The sequence below is a fragment of the Lissotriton helveticus genome, chromosome 1_1 (assembly GCF_964261635.1).
Source record: "Lissotriton helveticus chromosome 1_1, aLisHel1.1, whole genome shotgun sequence".
Lineage (NCBI taxonomy): Eukaryota > Metazoa > Chordata > Amphibia > Caudata > Salamandridae > Lissotriton > Lissotriton helveticus.
In genome coordinates, this window is record NC_136057.1 from 42,706,243 (window position 1) to 42,718,304 (window position 12,062).

A 12,062-nucleotide genomic window follows, 5' to 3' on the forward strand; every position below is an offset into this window, starting at 1 on the left:
CTGTGTTTTGAGGGATCCTTTTATGTCCCTTGATGATATTGTCGGACACCCGGACCCTCACCTTCCCCTCCAGGCAGTCAGCCTTCAGGTGTTGTGCTTTCTAAGGCTCTGCTCCCCTCCCCTCTTGTAAAGGGTCAAAGTGATAACACCCTTGCAGCAAGTGCCTTTATCAGCCGCAGAATTAAGATTCAGTGCACACCAATTCTCAGCCCAGTTAAAGCCTGAAACAGACCCGAAATGGAGCTTGTACCTACATGTTCGCCTCCTCTGTTTGTACCTCATAAAAAGCTACCTGTGCACTTCCTCTGTTTGTATGTCCCGTGCAAGCTTCTCTAAAGACGCTTTTGATCCCTCTACTGCCAACTATGGCGTTTGTCTATCAGATCATTACCTGATGTCTGCTGTGTTCATCGAGTCACTCCACTGCTTTAGCTGTCAATGAACCCTGCTGAACGAGTACGCAGACATAAGGGAGTATGGAAGGTGATGAACAGGGAGTAAGGTAAAGCTGATTTTAAGAAATTCCCAATGGTGTAAATGCTGCACTCACCTGAAAGCAATGGACATCTTGTCATCTTGCTGCCAATGCTCCATCCCCTGACCGAGAAGCATGCTGGCACCAAACAGAAGACATTAGGGGCCAGATGTAGGAGTCCATTTACCGACCGGTAAATGGGTATTTGGTATGTAGGGGGCAATTTTACAGATTCGGTAAATTTACCGAATCTGTAAATTTACCGAATCTGTAAAATACCGAATCGGTATTTTTACCGATTCGGTAATGGCCAGATGTAGGTGGGACTCTTCAGAGTCCCTAAGGCCTTACAGAATCGGTATTTTACCACCCAATCCAATTGGGTGGTAAAATACCGATTCCAGGTGTGCATGCACATGTGTGCATGCACACCTAGCCATGTGACAGACAGACTCGCCCTTGTCTGTGTGCCACATAGCAAACATGCCCGTCTTTGGGGTGCTAGAGGGTGTCAAAGTGACACCCCCTGCACCCTTGCTAAAATCGGTATTTACAGATTCTGTAATTACAGAATCGGTATTGCCCATTGATTCCTATGGGCTTCAAGGCCCATAGGAATCAATGGGCAATACCGATTCGGTATTTACAGAATCGGTAAATACCGAATCTTAAAGATTCGGTATTTACAGATTCTGTAATACCTACATCTCCCCCCTTCATATTTACCGACTCTTAAATACCGAATCGGTAAAATTCGGTATTTAAGAGTCGGTAAATATGAATTACCTACATCTGGCCCTAGGTCAGATACCCTGGAAAGGTAGAAAAAGACAAAAAGCAGACACATATTGGCAGCAGAGATATCGCAGGTATATTACTGGTTGTGATGGAATCTCTATAATAAATGCTGCATTCTGCCAACAAATGCTTGAACTATCCCTAGGAATGTGGCAAAGATAACTTAACAAACAGAAAAGTAAAGACAGGAGTTGGAACTTCAGCTGATCCAGTGTAAACTGGAAAGTACTGTCAAGAGGAGTGTGAATGGAGCTGCATTTGTTATATACTTCCTGAAGCGTTACCTTTATTATATACTTCCTAAAGCGTTACCTTTATTATATACTTCCTGGAGCATTACCATTATTATATACTTCCTAGAGCGTTACCTTTATTATATACTTCCTGGAGCGTTACCTTTATTATAAACTTCCTAGAGCGTTACCTTTATTATATACTTCCTAGAGCGTTACCATTATTATATACTTCCTAGAGCGTTACCTTTATTATATACTTCCTAGAGCGTTACCATTATTATATACTTCCTAGAGCGTTACCTTTATTATATACTTCCTGGAGTGTTACCTTTATTATAAACTTCCTAGAGCGTTACCTTTATTATATACTTCCTAGAGCGTTACCATTATTATATACTTCCTAGAGCGTTACCTTTATTATATACTTCCTAGAGCGTTACCATTATTATATACTTCCTAGAGCGTTACCTTTATTATATACTTCCTAGAGCTTTACCATTATTATATACTTCTTGGAGCGTTATCATTATTATATACTTCCTGGAGCGTTACCTTTATTATATACTTCCTAGAGCGTTACCATTATTATATACTTCCTGAAGCGTTACCTTTATTATACACTTCCTGGAGCGTTGCCATTACTATATACTTCCTAAAGCGTTACCAATATTATATACTTCCTAGAGCGTTACCATTATTATATACTTCCTGGAGCGTTACCATTATTATATACTTACTGGAGCGTTACCATTATTATATACTTCCTGGAGCGTTACCTTTATTTTATTCTTCCTGGAGCTTTACCTTTATTATATACTTCCTGAAGTGTTACCATTAATATATACTTCCTGGAGCGTTACCATTATTGTATACTTCCTGAAGCGTTACCTTTATTATATACTTCCTGGAGCGTTACCATTACTATATACTTCCTAAAGCGTTACCAATATTATATACTTCCTAGAGTGTTACCATTATTATATACTTCCTGAAGCGTTACCTTTATTATATACTTCCTAGAGTGTTACCATTATTATATACTTCCTGAATCGTTACCTTTATTATATACTTCCTAGAGCGTTACCTTTATTTTATACTTCCTAAAGCGTTACCTTTATTATATACTTCCAGGAGCGTTACCATTATTATATACTTCCTGGAGCGTTACCATTATTATATACTTCCTAGAGCGTTACCATTATTATATACTTCCTGAAGCGTTACCTTTATTATATACTTCCTGGAGTGTTAAATTTATTATATACTTCCTAGAACGTTACCATTATTATATTCTTCCTGGAGCGTTACCTTTATTATATACTTCCTGAAGCGTTACCATTAATATATACATCCTGGAGCGTTACCATTATTAGATACTTCCTGGAGCGTTACCTTTATTATATACTTTCTGAAGGGTTACCTTTATTATATACTTCCTGGAGCGTTACCTTTATCATATATTTCCTGGAGCGTTACCATTATTATATACTTCCTGGAGCGTTACCATTATTATATACTTCCTGGAGCATTACCATTATTATATACTTCCTGGAGCGTTACCTTTATTATATACTTCCTGGAGCGTTACCTTTATCATATACTTCCTGGAGCGTTACCTTTATCATATACTTCCTGAAGCGTTATCTTTATTATATACTTCCTGGAGCCTTACCATTATTATATACTTCCTGGAGCGTTACCTTCATTATATACTTCCTGGAGCGTTACCATTATAATATACTTCCTGCAGCATTACCTTTATTATATACTAGCAGCCCGTCCCGACGTTGTCCGGGTATGAAATAGAATGTGTGTATTTGGCAAGGGCAATTTATTTTAAAATCTTGTTTCATTAGAATATGGACGGAAAATGCCCAGCTGCAGCACTGGTTGATGTCAGCAGGCGCGTGTAATTGGTGTAGTGATCCGCCGCCTGAGCCAGGCAACAGCCCTGGTTGATGTTAGCAGGCGCGTGTAATGTCGTTGAATGAGAGAGTTATCAGCCGCGGGTAATTCCGTTTAATGAGAGAGTTGAGTGACAGCGAGTAGGAGAGGCTGCAGTAATTGTCCCCGCAGACACGCTCATTTGCGTGTTCCCTGCTTGAGGCCCAGATGCAGGCCTGTTTGATGTTAGCAGGCGCGTGTTCCCCCGCTTGAGGCCCTGCTGCAGCCCTGGTTGATGTTATCAGGCTCGTGTAATTAGAGTACTGATCCGCTGCCTGAGCCCGGCTAGAGCCCTGGTTGATGGTAGCAGGCGCGTGTAATTTCGTTGAATGAGAGAGTTCAGTAACAGCACGCAGGAGAGGCTGCAGTAACGTTACTTACCAGGCCTCCAGGTGAACGCGTTTGTCAGGCCCCCAGCACACGAACAAAGCAGACGATCTTCTGATTAATGTATGACCCACATGGCATGAAGGGCGAAATGTAGCACACGCCCCCAGCGTTTCTCATGCCCACAGCGTGCCCCTTGATGCGGCCCAATTGCATTCACATGGCATGAAGGCCGGACACACGCACCCAGTGTTTCTCACGCCCCCAGCGAGTCACGCCCCCAGCGTGCCCCTTGATGCTGCGCAGCAACGTAATTGACGCTTGTATGTACGACTCACATGGCATGAAGGGCGGAGACACGCCCCCAGCGTTTGTCACGCCCCTAGCGTTTGTCACGCCCCCAGCACACGCCCACAGCCCACGATGTGATGGCCGTACCACACGCCCCCAGCGTTAGTCACGCCCCCAGCCCATGCACACAGCACAACGCAGACACGCCCACAAGGGACTACTTTCCTGGCATGGTTCTTTTACCTTTTAAATGTATAGAGGAGTTGGCCTAACGGCAAAGGCGCTCGACCTAGGACCTGGGGATCTGGGTTTGAGTCTTGGTAACGACGCCAAACATCCTGTGATTCTGGGCAAATCACTTAATCTCCCCGTGCCTAAAAAAATGAATGTGTTTCCTCATGTAACGTAACTGGTGCTATGTAAAGCGCTCTGATACCTGATTCAGTTCGGGTCAAGTTCGCGCTATATAAAACTCTGCAAAAACAAAATATATATATGGTGGCCGTCTGCATAGCCTATGTCCTTCTGCTGCAACTGCCCTTTCCAGAGCTGTATTGGGTGTTGGGATTGGTGCTGTTGTTACTGAGATTACCCGCCTCAAAGGTTTGGGCTCTCTCTTTATAATATTAGTATGGACTTCCTGGAGCGTTACCTTTATTATATACTTCCTAGAGCGTTACCTTTATTATATACTTCCTAGAGCTTTACCTTTATTATATACTTCCTGAAGCGTTACATTTATTATATACTTCATGAAGAGTTTTCTTTATTATGTAGTCTTGAAAGGGTTACTGCTGTTATACAATTCCTGAGACTGAAGTGACAGCAGCACATCCTGATCCATCTCTTCTTACACAATCCCTTCTTATTTAAATGAAATCTTAGCCATGTGCGTCTTCGTAAAGCTGTACCTCTACCAAGTGGGCACTCCATGTGTGCTCTTTCTGTACTAAGTTACTGTGTGAACACCGGAAAATCACCTCCTTTTCTGAATTAAGTAAAATGTGACATGTTCTATAGAACATTTAGTTAAATATCTTTGTATGGTGAAATATCTCTTGGTAACTTTCATAAATAGTAATGACCAGATGTCTTTTACAACTAGTTAAATATTGTGTATTCACATTCTCTTACATTTCCATTTAGTGATTTTAAATCTCTTTACATCCAATAGGAAACCAGCCTTGAATGCACAAATGCTCAAGAATAATGACAGTAATCGTGCAAATCTGAAAAAAAGTGGTTAGAAAAAATGAGCTCCAATAATAGGAAAAGATCTGTATAGAGACTGAGGAACCTGAACATAAACTGAAAGATCCTGGAAGAGGCAGTCCAGAGCAATTCAGTGGATGTAAGAGTCTGAGCTGTGCACCTCCACGCAACAGGACTAATAAATGACCTCTAGAAAATGAAGGCAACAACACTGACAAACCACATCCTGTATAAACAAGCCTCCACCACCAGCTTTGATGATGTATTCGGTATGAGGTAGATACAGCATTCCACTGCTTCCTGTAATGATGGCAGACCACCATTCAGCGTGCTAGGTGTATTGTAAACTCTTTCTGGCCAAACCACAGGAACAAGATAAAAGCACAATGGAGAGGAGCCAGACAACTGAAGGGTAAAGGAAAGAGAGGGTCTCTGATCTACAACAGACTGTCACAATTTGCTTCGACCAGAAGGAAGACTGATCTCCACTCATAAACATGCAAACCCATTCCGCAATCTAAAGACATAACCACCTAAAAAGAAGCTTGACTTGCCACACTTATAATATATGTAGTTGGTGAGTCTTGTATTTCTTTGTAAAATCTGAAATCAAGCATCCAAAATACCACACACATACAGGGAATGTGAGAATAACACAAGTGATTTATCAACCATGTTAGCTCCTCGGAAACGCAGTCATGGGATGCAGACAAATATAAATCCGACCCAGAGACACTAACCAAGAAAGAAAAATCATACACAAGCAGCAAGAGCTGTAGCTTGTCATCACTACTAAAGAGCCATCAGCAGACACACATCGGAGAAGCAATGTGCAATTGAAATGAATGTGTGAAGAACTTTAGTCAGTTAGCACTCCTAGATTATCAGCGAACACACATGGGGGAAAAACCGTACCATTGCACTGAATGTGTGAAGAGCTTCAGTCAGTTATCACAACTCCAAGTTCATCAGCGAACACACACAGGGGAAAAACCATACCATTGCAATGAATGTATGAAGGCATTCAGTCAGTTATCACATCTTCAAAGACATCAGCAAACACACACAGGGGAAAAACCATACCATTGCACTGAATGTGTGAAGAGCTTCTGTCGGTTATCACACCTACAAAGACATCAGCGAACATATACTGGGGAAAAACCGTACCATTGCACTGAATGTGTGAAGAGCTTCAGTCGGTTATCAATTCTTCAAAGTCATCAGCGAACACACACAGGAGAAAAACCATACCATTGCACTGAATGTGTGAAGAGCTTCTGTCGGTTATCACACCTACAAAGACATCAGCGAACACATACTGGGGAAAAACCATACCATTGCAGTGAATGTGGAAGTAGTTTTAGTGATACATCAAGTGTCAGGATTCATCAGCGAACACACACAGGGGAAAAACCATACCATTGCACTGAATGTGGAAGTAGTTTCAGTGATTCATCAAATCTCAGGATTCATCAGCGAATACATACTGGAGAAAAACCATACCATTGCAGTGAATGTGGAAGTAGTTTTAGTGATTCATCAAATCTCAGGATTCATCAGCGAACACATACTGGGGAAAAACCATACCATTGCAGTGAATGTGGAAGTAGTTTTAGTAATTCATCAAATCTCAGGATTCATCAGCGAACACACACAGGGGAAAAGCCATTCCAGTGCGGTGAATGTGTGAAGAGCTTCAGTCTGTTATCACAACTCCAAACACATAAGCGAACACACACTGGGGAAAAACCATACCATTGCAATAAATGTGTGAAGAGATTCAGTATGTTATCAAATCTTCGAAGACATCAACAAACACACACAGGAGAAAAACCATAGCATTGCAGTGAATGTGTGAAGAGCTTCAGTCGGTTATTGGCCTACAAAAACATAAACGAACACACACTGGGGGGAAAAAACATACTATTGCAATGATTGTGGAAGTAGTTTTAGTGATTCCTCAAATCTCAGGAGTCATCAGCGAACACACACAGGGGAAAAGCCATTACGGTGCTGTGAATGTATAAAGAGCATTGGTCTGTTATCAATTCTGCAGAGACATCAGCGAACACACACAGGGGAAAAACATCTGATTGCAATGAATGTGGAAATAGTTTTAGTCATTCTTCAAAGTTAAGGAATAATCAGTGATCACACACAGTGGAAAAAGCTTGCAAGTGCAGGGGGTGTGTTAAGTGCTTAATCAATTATCAGAAATACAAAGACATTAACGAACACACACAGGTGATAAACCCCTACCACGGCAGTAAATGTGGAAGTAGTTTTAGTGCCCCTTCAACATTAAGAAATCTCCAGTGAACCCACTTAGGGGAAATGCCATTCAAGTGCACCACACAAACACAAACAGGGGAGAAACCATACCATTGTAGTGGATTTGGAAGTGTTTGACAGAAGGATTTTCACACAACTACAGGGTTTAGTGATAAAACTTATAAACACAACACAATTGAATAAGTTTACCAAGTACAGACTGGAGAATATTTCTAGCTGATTTTGGTGTTTGTTCATTTTGTGCAACTGGTTCAATGACAGCAGCTAGAGAACAACGTCCAAAGACACAAGCAGTAAAAGTAGGAAATTGTGACCTGTAACTCTGAGAGTTAATGCTTACAGCCTACAACATTTACCTCTGAAGCACTGACTTGGGAGACATGATGCTCATTTCACTCATCACATCCATCTGTTATTGCACCCACCATAGTGGCACTTCCCCAGAGGTGTCCAATATCAAGCTGGACCCTTGAGAAATGTGCTGGCTCACCGATGACTGTAAGTGATTCACGGCCAGATTCATTTGATATGAATATATTTTAGACCTTTCTTATTTACAGAGAATCAACCAACCAACTCCTAACTGGTGAAAGGACAGAATCCGTGCATGATGACGAAAGTAATGATAGCAGAGAGAGCTGACGAAAAGTTTAGTTCTTAATACGTTTCTGAAAGCTTGACATTTAAGTAAAGAATCTTTAGCAGTAAAGAATTCCAGCTCTTACAGTCCAGAACTATCGACTCCCTACTTTACATTTCTTGAACCTTGTCTCTGGAAAAAAAATGGATTTAGAAGTAAAGGAGCACAAAAGATACAGATTTTTGACACAAATGATATTCAGGTTTGTGTTTACAAGTAAAAAAAAACTCTTGTTTTATAACTCTTGTTTTATAAACTGCCAAGGAATGAATGAACATAAAAAGAATGTGCTGCCCCGTGAGCAAGCAGTGAAACTTTGTGATGCAGTTGGGACGCCCTGCGACCACAAATAAGATAGATCGTAGCATTCTGAATCATCTGTAAGGTGCTGTTGTGTTGCTGGTGCTGCCAAATAATGTTTTTTGAAGTGAAGGGAGAGGCCCAACTATCCAAGGGACAGTGTGCCAACATTTTGTAACAAATAAAAAACTATATTCCCTTGCATCCAACTCTCGATCAATACAATACAATCAACCACACACTATTTAAAAATGAATACCCAAACTGCAATTATAAAACACACCGTAAGTTAAAAAAGCACATAGATTTATTCCATATACATCATGAACAATTATCAATACACATGTTTAAAAAGACATCAAGAACTGTCCCTAATTCATAAAAACAATGTTAATAAAAAATCAAAATAAACCGAGACATAAAACAAGTGACAAATAAAAAAATCATCAGTAAAGCATTAATTCGACTGAATCTATATCGCAGTCATTTCATGTGAAAAAAAATGTTGACGCAATAGTTCCTCGAATTTAATATCACATATTGTTTTTATGAATTAGGAACAGTTCTTTCTGTCTTTTTAAACATGTGTATTGATAATTGTTCATGATGTATATGCAATAAGTCTATGTACTTTTTTAACTTACAGTGCGGTTTATAATTGCAGTTTGGGTATTGATTTTTACATAGTGTGTGGTTGAATGTTTTGTATTGATCGAGAGTGGATCAAAGGGAATATAGTTTTTTATTTGTTACGAAATAAACAGTGTTCTCATAGCCCAACCTTGCCCAGAGGAAGGAGTTCACCGATATAATATGCATATCAGAAGAAAAGATAAATCTTCAGTAGCCATTGATAGTAGAAATTAATGCTTTCCGAGAGTTCATTTTACCAAAGTGCTGAGTCCAGGACGTTCTTCCTGCTGCCGATCATCATCACCACACCATCACACAGCCAGTCAGGAACAGGAACGAGACTGCTCTTCAGCACACCCATCCTTATACATAACACACCACAGGGGTTTGCTCCAGGGTTGAACTCACTTTACTTTCACGTTATCAGCAACAATTTCTAAACTGCACAAATTATATTTAGGAACAAGTGGTTTGTACGGCCATTAGTGGCATAATACATTTGAAACCCAATACTTTATAAATCTGTATTAATGATACATAACCAAACATCCAAACACCACCCATGTATGGACATCCAAAAGCCTTTAAAAACCACACTACAGATGTGTGTACCAGGACTTACTTTAACATTAACATGAACTTAATTATGATACAGCAAGATCAATCATGATGCTATGAAATGTACACAATGATGACTAGAGTTTACATATTAATACGATATGTATGTTTTTATTTATGTAATAAAACAACACATTTATTTGAATTCATGGTATTTGAATGCTGATTTTATTGGCGATCTTAAATGTGATTTATTCCCTAAATTATAAAGATAATTTGTGATGTCAGCAAGGAGTCTAGTTTATATGGCAATAGAGGGGTCAAATCTCAATAGCATGACAGCTTTCAGCAGGGAGTCTGGCGCAGGTGGAATCATAGGTGACTATTCTCGCCAGTGTGCCTTCTCTCAGAGTGAGAGGCGGTTCTTTGCTTGAGATGGTACTACCTCTCCTTCTGTGTTCATGAAGAGAGAAGTGCTACCAGTAATACTGAGATCTGGGCTTCACTCCTGTTTTGGGAACATAATTCAGTCGTTTCTACCCAGTCCATACCCGATTTGTTTAGGAAACCTAAAAATATGTCTGTATATTGAGAGCCCTTTCTCCTTCAGAAGAAGATTTCCATCAACAGACCCAGTGGGAATTCCTTTGAAAGGCTGACAATCTGTCCAACTATAAACAGGGCTGGTGGGAGGACCGGTGGTTTGGCTGGTATAATGCTTTGTTGCATTTTTTTTAGAGTTATAGAGTGCTCTGTCCACCACACCCTCAATCCAGCCAGTCTTTCTTTAGTGATTTTTCTATTTTGGGTTACATTTGAAGACTGCCCCTTACCTTTACAGTCTGACATGTGGTCCACGGTCTGTCAGAGGAGCAGGCATAACAAATTCCAGTACCCCGTCGGACTACCGTCCACCATATTTAGCAATTTCCACCAACCTGGATATCCCTGTGTCTTCAGAGGAGCAACAGGAGCTCCTCTAAAAGCACCTCCAATTGGCTGAGTGGCTGCCATGTTTCACACGGGTGCCCAACAGACTTTTTTGTTTAACTCCTAAAGAACGAGTTTGTTTTTGCTTTTTGTAAAACCAATAAATAATGAACTTGATACAGCGGGGGATGCTCCACCCACTTTCCGCCTATCTTTTTCATTGGCTGAAATTCTAAATGCTGCAATCTGATTGGTTTTGGCCAACTTAATCCCGCCTCCTGAAAGCCATGTCATCATTGTTGTCCTTCCATGGCTATTGGCCCCTTTACTTTTAAAGCCGTTTTATTCCCCTGCCTCCCCTGTTCCCTTCTGCAGTCATGACTTCCTTTTCCCACCACCACCCCTCCACCCCCTCCCATTCGTGCCTTTTTTAACGCACGTTCCTCCATTTAAAATGCAAAAGGTCTCGCGTAACTACAAGTCCTATTGCATTTTAAATGCTTGTTTGTTCTCTGATTGGTGGGTAAACTCACACTTGTGTTTTGTTTCGCATGCAGGCGATACCTCTTGGGCTGCATCTGCGCCGAACACACCGTATGTCATCATTTGTAAGGAGACCCGGGAGGAGAGTGTTATCAGCGCATTAGCACAACTTAGGGCAATGAGAGGAGGTGTCAAAAAACTGAGAGCAGCCAACTTGTTTAGTTTCAGTGTTCCACCGTTCATGCCTCGTCGCCGCACACAGTGTGGGAGCCTCTTGCTGACCCCGCTCCAAACCTGAGCCACGGGAGCTGTTCATGAGCCAGCCTCTACCACCCGGGAGAGACAGAAGCGGCGAGGGCTAGAGGGCAAGAGAACAGAATACAAACCCGTCTGCCAGCAGGGCCCAAAATCAAATGGGACCGGGCGAGTTTGCCCACCGCTCCTTTTGCAGCCCTGAAGATCAGCCTTGGCACCGGAGCTGCCGGCCCACAGCCAGCATCAATGTGGTACGGACCGAGGATGATGCTGGTAAGTGCTGGCCTACTGTTAAAGCTTACTAACTCTCAGCAGCACGGCCAAGTCAACAGAGATGTGTGCGGTGTCCAAACCAGCAACAAATCCGATTCCAGCAGTGCAGCCCAATATGTATCGGTAAATAATCACTTGCAGTAGGGCTTTAAGAAGGATGAAAAAACTGAGGGGTGTTTCCCATAGGGGCATGGCCAATGTAATTGAGGGCATGGCTTAAAACACTTATGCTAAAAATTTGTAGTGTGTGCCCGACTGGTGTTTTGCTGTTTTGCTGTTTCTATCCATTCATCCTTATTTAGAACCGAACAAGAAACATTACATGTACAAATGAGCACCACCTGTGATTTTGTTATATATAATATTAAACATGCTTTAGTTTTTGTAGCCGAGGATGTGGCGTTAGTCTAGAGCT

General features: G+C 41.3%; 1 protein-coding gene across 1 annotated transcript; it reads left to right on the forward strand.

Annotated features, from left to right (window-relative positions):
* The first annotated feature begins 6,141 nt into the window (after positions 1-6,141).
* LOC144821052 (uncharacterized) lies at positions 6,142-8,745 on the forward strand. Its single transcript, XM_078677982.1, has one exon. The coding sequence runs from the start codon at positions 6,181-6,183 to the stop codon at positions 7,120-7,122; it is 942 nt and encodes a 313-aa protein (XP_078534108.1). The 5' UTR covers positions 6,142-6,180; the 3' UTR covers positions 7,123-8,745.
* The last annotated feature ends 3,317 nt before the right edge of the window (positions 8,746-12,062 follow it).